Raw genomic sequence first — 22,209 nt, 5'->3', positions numbered from 1 at the left:
TTGTTTATTTAAGATTATTTTTTACCTAAGAAAATTAAAATCAATGTCATCTGCCTCTCCTGTGGTTATGAGTTCCTGGAGGTCCAAGATTATGTCCTATTCACTGTCATATTCCGCACATTTTCTAGCAGAATGCCATGAACATGGAAGTTCTTCAATAAATGTACATTGATTTAAGGTGAATTTTGCAAGGTTCTATATAGAGTCAGGAAAGAGTTTTTGGTGAGTATCCTCTGATCCTCTTCTTAGTGTTCCAGTAGGCAAAAAGAAAGGACATACAAACCACTTAATTATTTGTTTACACTGAGGGAAAAGGAAAAGGTGCACAACATATCATCCTTCTGCAGCAGGCATTGAATAAATGCTTTATGTATTTAATTTTATTCTCATAACAACCCATTGACATGGATATAATTATCTCCATCTCCAGATGAAGAACTTTAGAGAGAACAAGTCATTTGGGGTGCAGTATGGAGAGATGGTTATGAGCATAGACTCAAGTTTCAACTGGGTTTTTTAAAAAGATTTTATTTATTTATTTGAGAGAGAGAGAGAAAGAGGGAGAGGACAAGCCAGAGGGTAAAGGGCCTCATGACCTGAACCAAAAGCAGACTCTTAACTGACTGAGCCACCTAGGCACCCCTCATTTGGGTTTGTCTTCAGGCTCGGTTATTAGCTCTATAATTGAGAAAATTCCTTGATTTCTCTGACCTCTTGAAGTTTTCTCATCTGTAGAATAAGGACAATAATATTTGTTAAACATACTGTAAAGCTCTTAGAGACAGTGCCCCACATAGCTCAAAATGTTGGCTTAAAAACACTCACCCATATAGGAATCTGGGTGGCTCAGGTTGTGATCCCAGACGGGGTCCTGGGATTGAGCCCTGCATCAGGATCCCTGCTCAGTGCAGAGCCTGCCTCTCCTTCTTCCTCTGCCTCTCCCCCAGCTTGTGCTCTTTTTGCTCACTCTCTCTCTCTCTCAAATACATAAATAAAATCTTTAAAAACACTCACCCATAATTAAGATTTCCTTTTATCATTATACCATATTTCTAAAGCATTTTCAATGCATCAGGAATATCCAGATGTTATTTAAATGCAGATAGCAGGGCCACACTCCAATGAGGGTGACCAACTCATCTCAGTGTGCCAAGACTTCCTTAGTTTTAGCACCCCTGCATCCTGTAGAACCCTCAGTCCCAAGCAAATCAGGATGGCTGGTCATCCCAAACCTCATACTTAGCAAATCAGGATCTGGACTGGAACATGCATAGTTTTAACAAAGGAAAGAAATTAGTTTTATGGAGGGAGCTTTGTATAGTGGTTTATATCATGGGGTATCATGGTTTATATCAGGTAGACCTGGGTCTGAATCCCCTTTTGACATTTCAAGGAAATGATACTTTGGTTGTGTTTGTGGGTTCCTGGGAAGCTGATTTTGAAATGCAGAGATTTATTAGGGAGTGTTTTGGGGGTCAACTCTTGTGAAAGAGAAAAGAAGAAAGCAGGATTAGGCAGAGGGGGATAAGGGACTACAGTGAAGTTTCTTGATGAAAGGCTCACCAACTTCATGTGGCTCTGGAGCAAGGAGGGCCCTCAGAGTTGTCTGGAGATGGGGTGAATGGGTTGGGCCTCTCTGCCCTCAAATCAACAAGTCCAAGTGCCACCAGTGCTGGCAGCTCTCTCCCAGCATGCTGACAGCTGAGTGCTATCTATTAACCACATTTCCTGTAGCTGTGACAATAAATCTTTCAGTCCTGAAGGGGCCTCCAAGTAGCACATCACAGTATCCACTACAGGGTGAATGAGCTTCACTGAGTTTCTGTTTCTCCATCCATAAACCACGACTGATGACAATAATGTCATCTATCTCCAGAAGTTGTTGGGGACTAATGAGGTCTACACATACAACACAGTTTGACACATTGCAAGCACTCAAGAAATGGTCATGGACCGTACATCTTAAAGTTTGAATGAGGTAGAGTTAGGGATGAAGATGGGAGCCTGCTTCAGGAAGGCCCTCTTGGAGAAACTGCCCCCTGACCTTTGTTATCAGGAGGGATAACACTTGACTTTTTATTGTGAGATGTATTACTAGTTAAAAAAAATGTAAAGTAGGTGAACAATTGAATCCATTCAACAATTGTTTTACAAGCACCTGTTGACAAAGAGGGTAGAGTCTGAATGAAATTGTAAGAAGCATAGTTTTTGTCCTGGAAGATCCTATAATGTAGTGGGATAGACAAGGCTTAGATACTGGTTTCCATGGGAAAATAAACATATGTTTATTAGTAGCAATGTAATGCAGTAAGAAGACTCTTGGCACTAGAATATGGTGAGTGTCGGTTGTCAGTTTCTAAAATTACCTCCTATAGGCTACTCTTCATATTAATCAAAATGTGAACATAGATATTGCTAAGAGAGGTTGTAACAAAATGGCCGTTAACCCTGAGATCATAGTCATTGACACATTCATTTGTCAAAATATTTTTGGGGGGATTTTTATAATCTGTACCAAGAGCCTGAAAAACTTTCATGACCTTTGATCCAGAATCCTACCCTTGAAACTTTAATCCAAAATAATTTGAAATAATTAAAATCCTTTCCTTGAAAGATGTTCTTTATAGTACAGCCTATAATAGAGAAAACTTGAAGATTCCTCAAATGTTTGGTGACACAGAAATAGTTATTTAAAATTAGAATTTAACTTCCGTGGGAAAGAACAGTTATATTTGGGATCCATTTCCCAAGTGAAGGAAGTTGAAGCCAAGAGTCAGTCACGTAATTGGTGCAACAGGTGGAGACAAATGGGACTGGATCTCCTTAATTTTTGGTCAAGAATTCTATTTTTCTCCCAAACTATCATTGTGTTGCTAAACATGCTTTCCTAGAGTGAAATGCATGCTGCTAATGTTGCAAAACTATGAGGCCAAGTTAAAATGCCTTGAAGTATGTAAATGAGGTTATATTGTTAATATAATATATATTAATTATATTGCCAATTAATTTTTTATTGCTTGTTTTGTTTTGTTTTGTTTTTTTGTTTTTCAACTATGATTGCTCAAGAAATGAAGTGAATGATCAAGGCACCCCACTCTGGCTTCCCAGAGCTGAGAATCAGCATCAGCTGATTGTATTAGAAGTGACAGAAAACATAATAGAAATGTTGGTTTTTTTTTTTTAAAGATTTATTTAGTTTAGAGAGAGAAGAGAGAGGGCGCTAGAGGGAGGGGCAGAGAAAGAGGGAGAAAGAGACTCCTAAGCACCTCCACACTGAGTACAGAGCCCAATGCAGGGCTTTATCTCATTACCCTGAGATCATGACCTAAGCCAAAACCAGGAGACCACCACTTAATCAACTAAACCACCCAAGGCATCCCCAAATGGGTTATTTTTAAAATCAATATATATATTTTTAAAATGTATGGCTATAGTAGCTGATGGGCTGAAAAAGCCAAGGTGTTTTTTTTTAAATTTTTTCAATTTATTTATTTTCAGAAAAACAGTATTCATTATTTTTTCACCACACCCAGTGCTCCATGCAATCCGTGCCCTCTATAATACCCACCACCTGGTACCCCAACCTCCCACCCCCCCGCCACTTCAAACCCCTCAGATTGTTTTTCACAGTCCATAGTCTCTCGTGATTCACCTCCCCTTCCAATTTACCCCAACTCCCTTTTCCTCTCTAACACCCCTTGTCCTCCATGATATTTGTTATGCTCCACAAATAAGTGAAATCATATGATAATTGACTCTTTCTGCTTGACTTATTTCACTCAGCATAATCTCTTCCAGTCCTGTCCATGTTGCTACAAAAGTTGGGTATTCATCCTTTCTGATGGAGGCATAATACTCCATAGTGTATATGGACCACATCTTCCTTATCCATTCGTCCGTTGAAGGGCATCTTGGTTCTTTCCATAGTTTGGCGACCGTGGTCATTGCTGCTATAAACATTGGGGTACAGATGGCCCTTCTTTTCACGACATCTGTATCGCCCCCAATTGCAGGGTCCTAGGGAAGCTCTATTTTTAATTTCTTGAGGAATCTCCACACTGTTCTCCAAAGAGGCTGCACCAACTTGCATTCCCACCAACAGTGTAAGAGGGTTCCCCTTTCTCCACATCCTCTCCAACACATGTTGTTTCCTGTCTTGCTAATTTTGGCCATTCTAACTGGTGTAAGGTGATATCTCAATGTAGTTTTAATTTGAATCTCCCTGAGGGCTAGTGATGATGAACATTTTTTCATGTGTCTGATAGCCATTTGTATGTCTTGATGGGAGAAGTGTCTGTTCATATCTTCTTCCCATTTTTTGATATGTTTGCCTGTTTCGTGTGTGTTGAGTTTGAGGAGTTCATTATAGATCCTGGATATCAACCTTTTGTCTGTACTGTCATTTGCAAATATCTTCTCCCATTCCATGGGTTGCCTCTTTGTTTTTTTGACTGTTTCCTTTGCTGTGCAGAAGCTTTTGATTTTGATGAAGTCCCAAATGTTCATTTTCACTTTTGTTTCCTTTGCCTTTGGAGACATATCTTGAAAGAAGTTGCTGTGGCTGATATCGAAGAGATTACTGCTTATGTTCTCCTCTAGGATTCGGATGGATTCCTGTCTCACGTTGAGGTCTTTTATCCATTTTGAGTTTATCTTTGTGTACGGTGTAAGAGAATGGTCGAGTTTCATTCTTCTACATATAGCTGTCCAGTTTTCCCAGCACCATTTATTGAAGAGACTTTTTTCCACTGTATATTTTTTCCTGATTTGTCGAAGATTAATTGACCATAGAGTTGAGGGTCCATGACCAGGTGGGATTCATCCCTGGGCTACAAGGATGGTTCAACATTTGCAAATCAATCAATGTGATACAACAAATTAATATGAGAAGAGAGAAGAACCACATGGTCCTCTCAATTGATGCAGAAAAAGCATTTGACAAAATCCAGCATCTGTTCCTGATTAAAATGCTTCAAAGTATAGGGATAGAGGGAACATTCCTGAACCTCATCAAATCTATCTATGAAAGACCCACAGCAAATATCATCCCCAATGGGAAAAAGCTTGCAGCCTTCCCGTTGAGATCAGGAACAAGACAAGGATGCCCACTTTCACCACTCTTGTTCAACATAGTATTAGAAGTCCTAGCAACAGCAATCAGACAACAAAGAGAAATAAAAGGTATCCAAATTGGTAATGAAGAAGTCAAACTCTCTCTCTTCGCAGATGACATGATTCTTTATATGGAAAACCCAAAAGACTCCACCCCCAAACTACTAGAACTCATACAGCAATTCAGCAAGGTGGCAGGATACAAAGTCAATGTGCACAAATCGGTGGCTTTCTTATACACTAACAATGAAAATACAGAAAGGGAAATTAGAGAATCAATTCCATTTACTACAGCACCAAGAACCATAAGATACCTGGGAATAAACCTAACCAAAGAGGTAAAGGATCTGTACTCGAGGAACTACAGAACACTCATGAAAGAAATTGAAGAAGACACAAAAAGATGGAAGACCATTCCATGCTCTTGGATCGGAAGAATAAACATTGTTAAAATGTCTATACTACCTAGAGCAATCTATACTTTTAATGACATTCTGATCAAAATTCTACCGGTATTCTTCAAAGAGCTGGAGCAAATAATCCTAAAATTTGTATGGAATCAGAAGAGACCCCGAATCGCTAAGGAAATGTTGAAAAACAAAAATAAAGCTGGGGACTTCACGTTACCTGATTTCAAGCTTTATTACAAAGCTGTGATCACCAAGATAGCATGGTACTGGCATAAAAACAGACACATAGACCGGTGAAAAAGCCAAGGTTAAGCTTGCTTCAAGCATGCCTCGATTTGGGGCTCCACTGATATCACTAAGACTCAGTAGCATCAGTCCATTTCTTGGCTCTCTTTTCCTTTGTGTGGATGGCTGTCTCAGCTGCAAGTGACAGCGGCAGCTCCAACCCTCAGAGCTGTTTCAGGTTTCAGTTGGTAAGCATAGGAGTCAAGTTCCCAGACATCCGGAGAAAATCTCTCATTAGCCCTGATTGGGTCATGTGACTACTCTGAACCAATCACAGGGAAATGTAGTGGAGGGTGGGCCTAGCCCTGGGTCATATGACCACCCGTGGCAGTGGGGAGTGAGATGGCCTGGAGCACTGGGCTGGTATCATAGGAATCACAATTGGTTAAGAGTCAGAAGGGATGACTTTAAAGAGGAAATCAGGACACATTTACTAGACAGAGTGAGTGAGTGCCAGGCAGTGAAATCAACAGATGTCTACTACAGTTGGACTGTTGTCATTTTATTCTAGCTTTGCTGGGAAAAAGCCAGTAAGAACAAACTCAGCAAATCACAGACTTGCACTAAAGAGAATCATCTAAGGAGTTCGGTCTTTATTCTCTAAATAGAACATAGTTTACGCTATCAAAGACAGATGCTTGTTTACTCTGTGCTGAGAGCTCTCCAGCCAAGAGGATTCCAAATATCCTTCCATCTGCAGATCATTCCAGGGCTTTGCAATTTTTACTATTTAAATGAGAAAATTGGGGGAGGGGGAATTTAAAATAAAATAATAAATATGTCTGGAGGAAAGCTAAAGAGCTACATTATTTCACAATTTTGGAATTCAGAGCAATAAAAAGTAAACAGTCTTATTGGCTCAAAGGAGAATGCTTTCATCTATGAAACAACTTTATTTGGTTATTTGGGCATCTCAAGAGACTTCCCCTGTGGCTGTATTATAAAATAACTCCTTATGTTTTTATTATGTACTGTCCTGTTGGGGCTTGTGGAACAAGAAATTATTTGCTGCATTTCTTTTCTGTATAATGGGGCTTTCTATCATTTACATGTCCTTTGGTATCATATTAATTCACATCCCTTTTAGAAATGTAATTTTGGAAGCCATTTTCATTAAATATTTCTTACAACATATAAATTTGAGATAATTGAACTGAAGGCTTGTTTACCCAACTTGCCCATGCCAATACTGTAATGGGTTTTAGAAGTAGGACAAATTTTTGGAACTGGTCCTTGATGAACATTTGAAGAGGATTTTTCATCTCTGGAAAAACATTTGTTCTCAACACAGGTGAAAGCAACTCCCTTATAAGTTGATACTGATGGCAATTTAAAAGAAACTATTCTTTTTAAATTAAAAAGAATGCTTTATCTTACTATCCAAGCTTGAAGAGTCTGGTGGATTCTCATCTGGATGAAATAATACTTAAGGAGGTGCAAACTTAAAACAAATTGGGGAGTGCTTCTACAATGGATAATATCAATTTTTTAGTTCATTTGTTCTACTTTGTTTAGAGAGTAGCCTTGTTTACCAATTAGGGTACTCCGTACACACGTGCTTTATTGTGGTCCAAAACATCTTCCATTGGGCTAAATTCTTTTGAGGAACAAAGTATGTGCAGAAAGTGTGCCAGCCTGAGAAGGAAGCTGAGTAGGCATCTGCTTGCAGTGTAATTGAAGGGATCTTGCATAAAAATTAAGGTCCCACAGAAATAGCCCCTCTGAGGCACTCAACAAATACTTGTTCAGTGAAGGAAAGACATAAATGAAAGAATCAGCATAAAGTCATCTTGCAGACAAATTTAGAAAGGCACTGTGTAGACATTCCTCTGAATTTACTTCCCTCACTTCTAGCTGCATCTATTTTATGAATACTACAGGAGTCACAATTGTGGTTAAAGAATATCATACCAGAGCTCAGAGAAGAATGTGTTCACTCAACTTTCCAGAGATCAAAATAACTGTGAATTGTGATAGAATTTTCAAAAACACAGTGAATCAGTTCTTTGAATCATGAAAAGTAAAGCATAATTATCTCTGTTATACCATGCTGGCAGAATTTCTGTCATATGGAGGAACCCACCACCACTATGTCTAAGTAATTGATGTTCCCGAACATTCAGTTACAGAGGACCTCTGGATTGTACTGGTTCAGGGACAACACCAGTAGACACTTCCTGTGAATGACACCCTGGAGTCTGTAACCCAGCCCTACTATAGTTATTCTACTCAACCTCTTCTGTTGAATTTGTTGCTTGTCCAAAGCCTCAGTTCATAAGGGCTTGGTCTAGTATTTTCAGATCTTGACTTCATATTAATTCAATAGGTGTTCAGAAAGTGTTGCTGTAAATTAATGCATATTTTTCCTTTCTCCCTATTTTTCTGGTTTGTGGAACTGGAACCCAGGAAGAAGAGGAATCCCAGGAACAACCTAAATGCCTTGAGTTGGGACAGAAGATGGCACCAGGTAGAGTACATTCAGTATGATGCATGCTTTTCTGGACTGCTGTTGCTGACAGCAGGGCGCACAGCATCCAAAAGCTTTGCATATTTCACAAGAAAGTCTATGTGTTCCAAATGATTGGAAACACGACAAGAAATGTCACTGGTAATGGATTCCAGGCACGACATCTAGGCAATCTGGCTATGATGCAGAAACTAGCTGCTTCTCTTCTTTCTTTTATTGATTACAGTTCTTGATGAACAAATGCTTTCAATGAAGTAAATGATGATAATGATGAAGAAATTTCAAATTCAGGAATACTAAAATAAGAAGTGTAGTTGTTTACTGAAATATTTATGATTACCATGGAAAATGTTATTTAATAGGACTTCCTATGAGAAAACATGGAAAGAAACAGTGATGAGTGAATCTATAACTTAGTTTCTGACTATGCTCAGTAATGATAATGACATGTAATGGCCATAAAAATAAACATTAGTTGAATGGACCTAATAATAATGAAAGCAAGATCTTAATACTCTCTGCTTCTATATTCAAATGGCTTTTAGCTTGGTTTTAGATGTTAAGGAGTTAGAAGAGGGCTCCAGATGTGTTTGCTGCTGGTAGAAGCTTGTATTCTTGTAATTTAATGGAAATCAGGGAGGAGAATTGAGAAAATGGAGATAGTAATGAAAAAAGATGCCAAGTGGGGGGAAAGGTGGCACCCCGCTTTGATATGGATGGAGAAAGAATTAGCAATTAAACAGCTCCACTGTCTCCCTCTATAACCCTCCCAAGTGTGTACCACGGACAATAACACACATTGCTTTACTTTGTTGTCTCTCCCTAGGACACTCTCCCTTTGTAGATCCTAGTGTGGCTTGGCTCCTTCTCATCAATCAGATATCAGCTGTAATGTCCAGTCTCAGAGACTTGTCATTTTTTTAAATCATTCTTCATCTCATTGCTCATTTTATTTGTTTCATAACAATTATTATGATCTAAAACCATCCTTCCATGGATTGGTTTGGTTAGTTATTGTCCCCCAGAGAGCAGAAAGCTTGCCTATCTTGTTTAATGGTACCTTAACACCTTGGACAGTGGCTGGCACCTAGTAGTCATTCAGTAAATTTTTACTGAGTCCTTTGTGTCTGCTATATGCAAGGCATTTTCTTTCTCTGTATAATAGAGATGCAGATAGGGTGGGTTTGATGTGGCCAACTCTATGACTATTTTAGATTTCTGGCCTAAAAAGAGAATAAGACAGGATCCTTGCCTTCAAGAAAATAAATGTCTAAGGTGTAGATGTGTTTGGAACACATGAAAAGATTGACATAACCCAAATACCCATGGGAGCAATGAGGAAGTAGAATCTAAGAAGTTTCCTTGAGTTGATGTTGCTCATAAGGAGATTTGGAATTTTTTGGTTTTATTTTGTTTTAAGATTTTACTTATTTGAGATGGGGTTGGTGGGAGAGAGAGAGAGAGCAGAGGAAGAGGGACTAGCAGACTGAGCATGGAACCTGATGCAGGGCTCGATATCACAACCCTGAGATATGACCTGAGCCAAAACCAAGAGTCAGGTGCTCAACCAACTGAGCCACCCAGGTGCTCTAGGAGTTTTGGAGTTTGAAAGTAGGGGCTTAGGAAGGCAGAGTTGGAGCTTGCATATTATACCCCTTAAAATTGTTCTGAGTGTCACTTTTGCACACTTACTCTTAATTTTCAATTTCTCAGCTAGAGAAGTATAGACTAATGGCTATTGCTGGGTCAATGCAAATATGGCCAAGCGATTTTGAGTTTCCCAGTTGCTGTTATAAGTAGTATCATTTGCTCTCTTGGCAGAGTGTACACTAGATTTTGAAGCCATCCAAAAGCCTTGATTATCCCACATGTTGTGAAGATACTACTACTCACCAAGGCTTTTCTAAGACACAAGTTGGCTCCAACAGGTCCTACTGTGACATCTCTGAGTGAGAAAACAAGGATCCAATTCTCAGTCTTCTAGCATCCTAGATCTTTAAGCCTTAGAAGTGTGTGACTAGAAATGTAGTGTAGTGGTAAAAAATTACCTCCGCAATACATTTGGAGTCAGAGATCCAAATGAAAATAATTCCACAGAAAGAGGGGCACCATTTAGTTAGAAATCTATAATCTTAATTTCTTTGTGTTGCTATATACTTTCCTCTCAGGGCTGCCTTTGCTGTGTCCCAAAGATTTTGAACAGTTGTGTTTTCATTTTCATTTGTTTCTATGAATTTTTTAAATTCTTCTTTCATTTCCTGGTTGACCCATTCATTCTTTAGTAGGATGCTCTTTAGCCTCCATGTATTTGAGCTCTTTCCAACTTCCCTCTTGTGATTGAATTCTAGTTTCAGAGCATTATGGTCTGAAAATATGCAGGGAATGATCCCAATCTTTTGGCACTGGTTGAGACCTGATTTGTGATCCAGGATGTGATCTATTCTGGAGAATGTTCCATGTACACTAGAGAAGAATATGTATTCTGTTGCTTTGGAATGGAATGTTCTAAATATATCTGTGATGTCTATCTGGTCCTGTGTTGTTTAAAGGCTTTATTTTCTTGTTGATCTTTTGCTTAGATGATCTGTCCATTTCAGTAAGAGGGGGGTTTAAGCCTCCTACTATTATTGTATTATTGTTGATGTGTTTCTTTGATTTTGTTATTAATTGGTTTATATAACTGGCTGCTCCCATGTTAGGGCATAGATTTTTTAAATTGTTAGATTTTCTTCTTGGACAGACCCTTTAAGTATGATATAGTGTCCTTCCTCCTCTCTTATTCGAGTCTTTAGCTTAAAATCTAATTTATCTGATATAAGGATTGCCACCCAAGCTTTCTTTTGACATCCATTAGCATGGTAAATTGTTTTCTACCCCATCACTTTAAATCTGTCTTTGGGTCTAAAATGAGTTTCTTGTAGACAGCATATCAATGGATCTTATTTTTTTTTTACCCATTCTGATATCCTGTGTCTTTTGATTGGGACATTTAGCCCATTTACATTCAGGGTAACTATTGAAAGATATGAATTTAGTGCTATTGTATTGCCTGTAAGGTGACTGTTACTGTATATTGTCTCTTTTCCTTTCCAGCCTGTTACTTTTAAGGTTCTCTCTTTGCTTAGAGGACCCCTTTCAATATTTACCATCAGGCTAGTTTGGTGTTTGCAAATTCTTTTAATTTTTGTTTGTCCTGGAAGCTTTTTATCTCTCCTTCTATTTTCAATGACAGCCTAACTGGATATAGTATTCTTGGCTGCATATTTTTATCATTTAGTGCTCTAGATATATCATGACTGTCCTTTCTGGGCTACCAGGTCTCTGTGGATAGGTCTGCTGCCAATCTAATATTTCTACTATTGTATGTTCTAGACCTCTTGTCCTGAGTTGCTTTCAAGATTTTCTCTTTGTCACTAAAATTTTTAAGTTTTACTATTAGATGATGGGGTATTGACCTTTTTTATTGACTTTGAGGGGGGTTCTCTGTGCCTCCTGGATTTTGATGCGTGTTCCCTTTGCCATAGTAGGGAAATTCTCAACTATAATTTGCTCCAATATGCCTTTTGCCCCCTCTCCCTTTCTTCTTCTTCTGGGATCCCAATTATTCTAATATTGTTTTGTGTTATGGTATCACTTATCTCTTTAATTCTCCCTTCATGGTTCAGTAGTTGTTTGTCTCTCTTTTGCTCAGCTTCTTTATTCTTTATCATTTGGTCTTCTATATCACTAATTCTCTCTTCTGCCTCATTTATCCTAGCCGTAAGAACTTCCATTTTATTACACCTCATTAATGGCTTTTTTAAATTTCAACGTGGTTAGATTTTAGTTCTTTTATTTCTCCAGAAAAGGATTTTATTTCTCCAGAAAGGGATTTTCTAATATCTTCCATGGTTTTTTTAAGCCCAGATACGACCTTGGTAATTGTCATTCTGAACTCTACTTCTGATATATTATTCATGTCCATATTGATTAGGTCTCTAGCCATCAGTACTGCCTCTTGTTCTTTTTTTTTTTTTTTGTGGTGAGTTTTTCTACCTTGTCATTTTATGCAGATAAGAATAGATTAACAGGAGAGCAAAATACCAAAAGGATAACAACAATCCCAGAAATATATACTCCAAGTCAGAAGAGACTCAAAACCAGGGGGAGAAGGGAGGAGGAGGAGAAAAAAAAAAAAAAAAAAAAAAATATATATATATATATATATATATATATAACTGGTGAATATATATATATATATTTTTTTTTATATGGCTTTACATTTTGGATTATGAATAAATGACTTACTTAGTTATTTTTATTTGAAAACACCTAATAACCCCACTCTCTATAAATTTTAAACAGAAAACGCAAAATTTTTCTCAATATTTCTAAAAGGTGTTTGGGTGTACTAACTTTGGGACTTACTGCAAATTTCCTCTTCTATATTCAGGATTTACTCCAAACATGTCTCTATACTGTGGCATTATTGTACTTGTGTGTCTTGTTTTGGTCCATTTAATTCAGACCTACTGTGTTTACTAACCATTCTTTGAAATCCAATTATGTATTTAGTTGTGTCTGCCAGGTTATTTGAAAAGTATGAACATATAATACATTAACTAAGAAATGTTTATTGAAAACCTACCATGTGCTAGCCATTGTGCTAGGAATTATGCTATATTTAGAGTGGTAAGTAGGACAGATGTGACTCCATGTATCATCGAGCTTATGGGGGAAATGAGAAATGCAGCCATTAAACAAATAAAAGGAAAATGTAAATTACAGAGAAAGTATAGCCTTTACTTATATAAGTAAAATATAAGTTATAGAGGAAGCATGGCTCTGTGGAAGTATTGCCTTTAGAGCTTATAGTTAAATAGTGTCTCTAAAACATAGACACAGAGAACTAAGACAACAAGTAGGATACGTACATGCTGAAACACAGGCAGGAGTGGGAGGAGGAGGAACCAAGAAAGAGGCAAGAAAAACTCAATTTGGGGCATCCAGGCAGTTATCCAAGGGTTTGTGGCCTACGAGCTGGGTCTCAAAGGATAGAAAGGAAATCCTTTTCATCATTTCATGTGAAAAAAGACACATTAGCCAGGATATTTATAAAGTGAAAACCAAATACTATAAATTGAATCTGAAGTGATGCCTATTTGGTATCTGGTCCTTTCTTGCTGATGATTGAATCTTTAAGCACCTCTTTCTTCATCCTGAGGCCTGTAATTTCTACTTGGAGGATCCACCCAGGAGCTATGACAGGTTACTTGGAAGTGTGTTTAAACTTTGCCACCATCATTACTACCTTTGCTACCTAATAACTGAGTGTCTGTACATTTGAGGGGTTTGTTTTTGTTTTTGTTTTTTTGGTTTTTTTTTTTTAGTAAGGAGGAATGAGATAATAGACCCATGAAATATGGTAATAAGAGTGGAGGTATTGTGAAGGAAAGATTTCCAGACATAAGAGTTTTGAGGTGGCCATGATGTTGTCTGAGAAACAAAGAAAAAACAATGATGATTTACTAATAGTAACAAGGAGGCCATAGTTACAAACAGAAGGATCTATAGGTCAGCAGGAAGGCTTAATTAAAAGCCCGACAATATGACCCTCTGAAGATAAGCCAGTTATTGGAAGTAGCTGAGGACAAAGTAAGAGTGTATATGTTCTCACCTGGGTTTATGCCTCATTTCTCAGCAACTGCTATAGCAAAGTTGGTAGACATTTTGGTCTGTATGGCTCATGGGGCTACCTGCTCCCAGATCTTTCTTTCCATGAGTTTTCTTTCCTTTCTGCATTGCCATGGAATGTATTCCTTTCCTCTAGCCTTTCGTGGTTGCCCTGACTTATTTGTGCTGAGACTTCATTTAATCTCACTCGTTCTCCACTAAAGGGCTCTTGGAATAAGCCAAGCATTACACGTACTCACAACAGCTTATAAAATGCATCAATATTGAACAAGGTTAAAACTGAGCAGTACCTTTTTAGTACAGAGACTCAGGTTTATAAGTTGACCAAACTAATCTTCTCTCTAGCTAAATAAATAGAAATTATGGAGTACCACTTTTGGGTGAGAGAGGGAGAAGGAAGTTAGCACATCATGTCTTCATTCATTCATTCCTTTGTGAACAGGGAGACAGATGAATGGATGAGCCAGCTATACTTTATTGAGAGGATATTTCTTTTAATGAATTGCACCCTTTCTGGTGGCTATGTTTCAAAAGGAAAGTAAAATGTGTTTTTAAAATGTTGGCTCGATCATGCCATTTTTCTTGCCCATGCACTGCTTTAGACACACGCCAAGTATTTTTGAATGCTGAAACAACTTTCAAATGCATTTAAAATTCAGGAAGACTTTGCAGAATCATTTTTATCTTTTTGCTTGTGCTTAGCCTGTGCTGTTGGGGCCCCATGATTGCCACACTCTGATCGTAATGGGAGAATCTTGTAAGTCGACGCTGTTTTATGACAGTCACAATGTTTCACTGGAACACTCTCTTTTTGCTAAAGGTCACCTAAGGCTGAGTGGGGCCCAGCATGCTTTCAGAGTTGGCTGTCTGTGTCATCTGCATTCAGTCAAGTTTTCATTTCCTGTGGTTTGTGAGTTTCTTATGTGTGAAGTAAACCCCAAACGGTTAAAATTCTCCAACTAAAAATGAAAGCAATGAGGACAAAATACATGTATTTTTGTAACCTTTGTGAGGAAGTGAGACGAGGGTTCCATTGAACCGCTTCTTAAGCAACATGATGTCGCTGTGTGTTTGTGTGTGGTTTGCGAGGCTGGCCCCCTGCGGGAAGGCAACACTTCTGGCCAGGAGCCTTGAGGGGTGAGAAAATGACCTATTCTCTGGTAATTCAGACAAGTAGAGTGTTTGCTTTTACTTTCATGTCATAGTAGAACAGTCAAAATGAGATGTCTACCCCAGCCAACTGCATTTTGGTCATACCCCACTTTGTGCAAAAAAAGTGATTTATCTTCCTTACCAATTTTTCCAAGATCCTGGCCAAAGAATGAATAGAAAACTGTTCAGGTAAGGAAGTTGGAAAACAGAAGACGGTGGACTTCCTTTATCCTGAGTTTCCTTTCTTTCCAACCCCTTAACAGACCATCTGAAGTCCTTGGAGGCCTCTTTTTACAGAAAACGCCGCTGGGGGCTGTAGATGTCTTCCAGCAAGGACCTGATTCTTAAATTTCTATTTGGGTTTTTCCCCAGATCCCAGCCCAATGACTGGAAGACGGGAGAGCTCAAAATAAATGATTGGTTGACTAAAATATAAATGCGTGTGTGAATGACTGAGTCTGGTCTACGGTACAACTTGTGAAATAAAAACTGTTGTTCAGTTGGGACTTTAACAGACATGAAGAGAACCACGCTAATTCCCAGGAGAGTCAAAGATGAGGGAGACAAGGGGCATGCCTTCAAGGAGCTAAATGTACTTCCTTTACCTGAGTTTACCTCCTTCTCATTCCCTTGACTATAGGATAATCTGTGGGTTCTTGGAGGGGGGCTTTTATTAGAGAAAATGCTGCTGAGGTGGCAGACGACTTCCATCAAAGTCTTGATCCCCACAGTCCTGTATGGGACTTAGCAACCATGATTTTATTGTAGTCTAAAGAGTCCCGCCATTTTGTCTCTACTTTAAAGAATAGTTCACTGGATATTCACTATCATGTAAATTCATCCCAAGAAGTGAAGGTCTACCAGAGGAATACACCTGTGAAAATGATATATTTCCCATCCCAAGGACGAAAACACGACTGGATGGGAGGCTATGCATGGGCTCTAACAGGTATTCATAAAGAGGAAGATGTTTCTAGAACTTATTCATAGATCCTGCATTATGAGTGTAAGTAGGAGAAAGTCATGGGCTGGGGGAGAGCACAACTAGATTTTCTTCACTGTTAAATCAGTTGGCCTTGCCCTCAAATCCAAGCAGATGCTTAGGATGGGAGAGGGAGTAATGATCTTTGGCAGGACGAGCAACAAGGGTGTTCTCTCATTCAGGAAGGGAGACTTCCTGGCCTGCCCACTGAAGATGTACAAATCTGCTCTTAGCTCAATATTATTTTGCATTGAAAAGGTGTCAGACTAATGAAATCTGGTTGCCAAGTTCTCAGCGCTGTCCTCGGCAACATCTATTAAGTAATATTACCACCCACAGCTCTGAAACCACAGCCTCCATCTTCCTCAGGGTCACCCAGAAAGCAGTTTCTGTTTTTTCTCCTCTCTCCAGGGGCAGAGAACTAATCACTTCCAGATTTTTTTTATTCGGGAAATTCAATAGATCGCTTATTGTTCGTAAATGAGAAAACACAAATAAATAAAAATGAGAGTTTGATTTAGTCCTCTGTGTTCAAGGTACACCTGATGTGCTATTGACTGACCAGGCACCTGTTTCTTGAAGGGGGCGGAAACGCACCTGCACAGCAAATGTTTGATTTAGATATTGTGCCCATGTGCCACATGCAACACCTTGGTAACCTATCCAGTACTACTCGTTATCCAATCCTAAGTCCCCTTAAGCCCTTGGAGGCACAGGGCTTCCCAGAAGTTTATCCAGGTCATAAAATGAATCAGTTACTAGGAAAGAAATTTTCAGTGTGGCAATAATTGGAGCAGAATTGCATAATGTGTGTGTGTGTGTGTGTGTGTGTGTGTGTGTGATGTTTCTATGTTATTTTATTTTCTTCCGTCATTTCCTCGTTTGTTTAAAATTTATTCTCCAGCCTTTGTAAGAATCCCTTAGAAGAGAAGGCCAACACTAATACACAAAAGAAACAATGATGAAGCAGCACTTAGGTTAAATAAGTGAAACCCTAAACTGATGTTCTTCGAGTGTCTCTATCCTGGAGGAATCTCTCTACCCACTTCCACTTCTTACTTCCTGTCACCGTACGTGGTTAGAAGGCTGGAGCTCGTGCTGCATGCTGTGTATTTGGACGCCTGGGCCACTTTCTCCCTGGAGGGCGCCCTTCCTCCCGTTCTCAGGACACAGACAGTGGAAATCGTCATGTAGAGGTTCCAGCTGGTCATGGTCCCAAAGGCCCTTAGGTGGGAGGGAAAATGGGAAGTTTCTGAATCTCAGAGATAGGTGGTGGTGTTGCTCTTGTTGCTATGTACCCGTGTTTCCCTGAAAACATTTAAATGAAGTAGATTTTTGGTCCTAGGATTCCCCTGAAGTCAGCATCTTTATTCCCCTCATTCCCACACCTCAGTTCAACTTGGCTTCATGGCAGTCATAGCCTACTACCCACTTAGGTGGTTCCCAGTGGGTCAGCCCCTGCTCTAGAATTTGTAGAAAGGAAGATCCTAGCTGAAGCTATATGGTTGAAAAGACAGTCCTGGACTTGTCCTCAAGTTGTTTTCAGACAGGACTTCATTGAGAAAATGTCATTGTCCAGATTATGGGAGGTCGGACCGATGAAGCTGGTGGGTGTGGCAGCCGCCATACCCACCAGCTTCCACTTCTGTGGACCTGGCCCCACTTCCTATGCCTGCAGGTGTCTGCCTCAAGCTTTCTCTTCCAGAACCTGCTCTGAACCCTCTCAGGAGTAGCCCTCAAGCTAGTACTGCTGGGATCTGGTGAATAAATACCTCTGCTCATTGACCCCTTAGGCGGGGTTCAGCTGTGAGGCATGTGTTCTGTGCTGGTGCCCAGAGTTGCCTCCAAGGTTTAAGCCACAGAAGTAGCTGGCTGCTCTCCCTCCTGGCTTATCACCCCACTGCCCCCCTGCTCTTCCCCTCACCTCCTATATAACTGCCTCTAGAGGAACCCATAATCAGAGAGGATCCCCTGGCACCATCACTGCATTCAACCTGCTATAATTTATTCAAAAGAATCAATGAGCCTGATTGGGATCTTTAAAAAAAAAAAAAAAAAAAACCTCACAAAACAAAAAACAAAAAACCCTTTGAAAAAAATTTTTAAAAAACGTAAATGCAAAACAGCTACTCTGATCACTACCTTATTAACTGGTCAAAATGGTGCCTTTCCTAAGCTTCTTAATTCTGGACAGCATTCTCTCCTTACCTGTTAATTGGGGGATGTTAAATAACAATTATGAAGGAACGAGACTTTTCCATCTTGACATTGACTATCACAAAGCTTATTTGCTCAGAGACCGCTACACTGTGACTCACTTTGAACTTGCTTCATATGCATCGAGGGTGAATTTGAGTCACACAATCACTTATGTTTGAGCCCCAAACATGAGCCCTAATGTTCAGCTTAGTTACTGATTGGATCTGGGTGAACTTGAATAGTCACTTACTCTATTTCAAGCCTGTTTTTAAAAACAGCTTAGAAAAGAACGCCTCTGGACTCCGTATGCTTCATCACAGAGAGGTGATGAGAAAAAGAGACCAAAAGAACACGACAGTAAAATCTTAATGAATTTTCTCTAACGTATTATGGCTGAGGATTGATACGTGATCTGTGTTCCACACAGATATTCAAAAACAATGGCTAATTCTGAAAACTTGAAAAGCGATTTTTAACATTTTCACAGTGAGTTACATACCAACAGGGCAAACTCTGACGCATTTGGTTTGGCCTGCCGTCTTCAAAATTTTACAAAATTAGTTGCCCATGTTTAAAATCTGGAGAACTTCCTGTAAAAAATTTAGGTTCCGATTTCTCTTGAGGAATTGTAAAAACTGGCAAACCAGGGCTACGTTCCTAAGTAATAATAAGTAATAAATAAATAAATAAAAGTCCGTTGGTGTCACAGCCCTGAGAGGTTACCTCCCCATCCTGCCTGTGTCTGAGGACCTGGTGAGATGGGGCGGGGGGGGGGGGGGTGCGGGGGGGGGCGTTGCTGTGGAAACGGGAGGAAACACTAGCTCGCATCAAGCTGGTGAGCCCTGCCCTCAGCCAGTGAACTTTACCCCGTTCTCTGAAGCTCCCTGCAGTTACATTTTCTTGTGTGTCAGAGGCTAATGCTGCACTCTTCGGAGGCTTCTCATGATTTCAGTAATGGAGACTACACACATTTTACAACTCGGAGGGGTACCACCAGGAACGGGAATCACTTAATGGATGGGTGTGACTGAACAGCGAGAAGTGTCACTCCAGCTCACACCTTAATGACACAGGATGTTGGAGGACTAGGAACAGCAACCGGACCACAACTGCTTCTCTAGGCCTTTCCCTTTCGCAGGAACTAAGGGGTCCCTGTGTTCTCACTGAGAGGGTCGCAGGGATGGACTTCTGTCTCTGCTCTTGCTCAGCAAGACTGTTGTAAAATTTCCTTAGTGAGCATTTGCCCTTCTGGCTGTGTGCCTGGCACCTTTTAGATGGATTTTGATCAAGCATGACTCCAGTGTGTATGGTAATCATGGAAAATTTCAGCTTTCCTATCCAAGGAGAAACTGACGAAAGGGACAAACTGCCCTTGGCTTTTTCCAAGCCGTAGAAGCAGAAGCAGATCAAGGACTCGGAAAGTCAGGGCGCGTTTGGCAGAAACCCCACGCCAGTCCGGCCGTCATGGTGAATACACTGTGGCATCAGATCAGTTCATCTGGCTACCTGGTTAACTTGTCCAGTTTTCAACAAGCATGTATGGAGCCTGCCGTCTCTTCTGGGCACTGAGATAGGGCCGCAAGTCTCACCTTGTTAGTTTTATGCCCTCAACCCTAATAGCCATGTTTCCAGAAGTGCAGGCTCAGGCATTTTTTCTGTGCTCGCATTCTTTTCATGCCTGTCCTGATTTAAGTGGGTTTGCTGTATATAGTTCTCTCCAGCCATTTGAAAAGTCTTAGCAAAAATGGATCATTGTTTTACTTCCGTCGGGTGATAACTTTCTCTGCTCCTTACCACTTACCACCCACTGACTAGATCCTGAGTTCATCTGGTCCAGCTGCCATTTTTGATTTGAGCATGTTTAGGATCATGTTATCTGTATTGTTCTTTTCTAACAACTGAACACAAAAAGTTTGGTGAGCATACTTGCTGGATAACGCTAGCTAACATTTAGTAAGTCCTTGCAGTGCATTAGGCGCTACACTAAGTGTTTTCTGTGAATTTCTTAGTTAATCCTCTTAACAGCCCTGTGGGGTCTGTATCATCCCCACTTAGCAAATAAAGAAACTCAACCTTAAAGAGTTAATTCATCCAAACATAGGCCCAGTTGAGTCCAATGCCCTATACTCAACCATTCCAGCAACACTGCAAATATCAGTATGTCTTCCAGACAGAGCTGAGAATTTCTGAGCAGTCCCATATGGAGAAGGTAGAATATATTTGCCTCTGATTTTTTGCACATGTATCAGCAGGGATCTAAGATCTGGTGCCCTTTAGAAAGGCTAACCGTCCTGGTTTCCTGTAAAGGAGGGCACATGGGGGTGCGGCAAGTTCCCAGAATTTGTCCTGGGCATATAAACTCATTGAGACGATTGAGATGAAATAAAGAAATGAGTCTTTACCCCACCCCACCCCCCAAGGTTTGGTGAAATTTAGTATCTTTAGTTTTTAATCTGCTTTACTCTATTAGGATATTATATTGAAATCTGGTAGAATCAAAGACAATAACAAATGCCTTCCAAACTTGTCTCTTTTTTCCAACTGTATGATTTCTGTTTATGGTGTCACCCTTCATCCTGGCCTTCAGCTTCAAGGTCATGTTGGAGTTCAACTTCCCACTTAACCTCTATATTCAGTTTCTCTGCAGTATTTCTTGTATCTATGCCAATTTTTCCAGTCCGACTGTCACACTCCAGCTTAGGTCATTATTCTTCCCCTGCCCAAACTAATTTAATAGTTTCCTAACTGGTCTTTCTGCATCTAGACCTTACCTGCTCTTATCTATCTTACACACCCCCATTAGAGTACCTATTTGTCTGTTAAAATTGTATGTAGGCTTGAAGGTCCAAGTCAAATTCTGTACTCTTGATAAACTTGTAGAGTACATATGGAGAAGTAATCTCTCTAATACTTTTCTTATGGCCCATAATTTACAGTTATGTGTGGACATGTCTTATCTCTGACAATTGTGTATCCAATATTTCTCTTCTTTAGCCACAGGATCCTGATTTTGTTGGGTACAGTTTAGGCCCCACTATAAAACAACATTTCCCAGCATCCCTTACAGATAGGGCTGGCCAATGGAATATAAGCTAAGTTGTGTCAGGGGATCGCTTAATTTGGTTTCCTCAGAGGCAGATCCTGGGACAAGTATTCTAGCACCACTTGTTTGGAGGAGATCTCAGGAAGCACAGGTAGTGAGGAGGGCAAGTGAAATAGCATAAGGCAGGCAGGCAGTCAAAGGTTGGTTATTAAGAAAACACTCACTTTTGGTGACCGGAATTTCATCTTATCAGGGAACCATGGAATGTACCTCAGGAGCTGGCAGTTTCAAGTTGGGACAATGTGTAAGATGGTAAGAGCAAGGGCATGTGTCTGGGTTTTATTTTTAGTAGACTTTTTTTTTTTTTTTAGAATAGTTTCAGATTCATGACAAAATTAAGCAAAAAGTAGAGATTTGCTCCCACCCCACACATGCATAGCCTTCCCCATTATCAACATTCCCCACCAGAGGGGAACATCTGTCACAACTGATGGCCTCACACAGACCTATCATCATCACCTAAACTCCATGGTTTACATCAGGGTTCATTTTTGGTGTTGAACATTCTATGGTTTGGACAAATATATAATGACGTGAACCCATCATATAGAGTATTTTCACTCCACAGTTTTGACTTTTCCAGAGTATTATATAGTTGGAATCATACAGTAGGTAGCCTTTTCAGACTGGCTTCTTTCCCTTAGTAATATGCATTTAAGATTCCTCCCTGTCTTTCCATGGCTTGATAGCTCATTTCTTTTTAGAGCTGAATAATATTTCATTGTATGGATCACAGTTTATTCTGAAGGATATATTAATTGTTTCTAAATTATAACAGTTAGGAGCAAACTGTAATAAGCATCTGTGTGATGTGAATAAAGTTGGT

At 39.7% G+C, this 22,209-nt stretch overlaps 1 protein-coding gene across 1 annotated transcript in view; it reads left to right on the top strand.

The window, feature by feature from the left end:
• Positions 1 to 22,209, top strand: part of FAM107B (family with sequence similarity 107 member B) — a gene marked incomplete at its 5' end in the record, with an annotated part of 218,638 nt that overhangs the window by 82,665 nt on the left and 113,764 nt on the right. The window contains one exon of the mRNA XM_082739564.1: positions 8,214 to 8,274. Coding sequence (XP_082595690.1) covers positions 8,214 to 8,274 — 61 coding nt within the window. The remainder of the gene's footprint in view (positions 1 to 8,213; positions 8,275 to 22,209) is intronic.

This window comes from Mustela nivalis, assembly GCF_964662115.1.
Source record: "Mustela nivalis genome assembly, chromosome: 7".
NCBI classification, from domain to species: domain Eukaryota; kingdom Metazoa; phylum Chordata; class Mammalia; order Carnivora; family Mustelidae; genus Mustela; species Mustela nivalis.
Note: the sequence above shows the minus strand (reverse complement) of the source record. Positions and strands in the feature narration are given on the sequence as shown.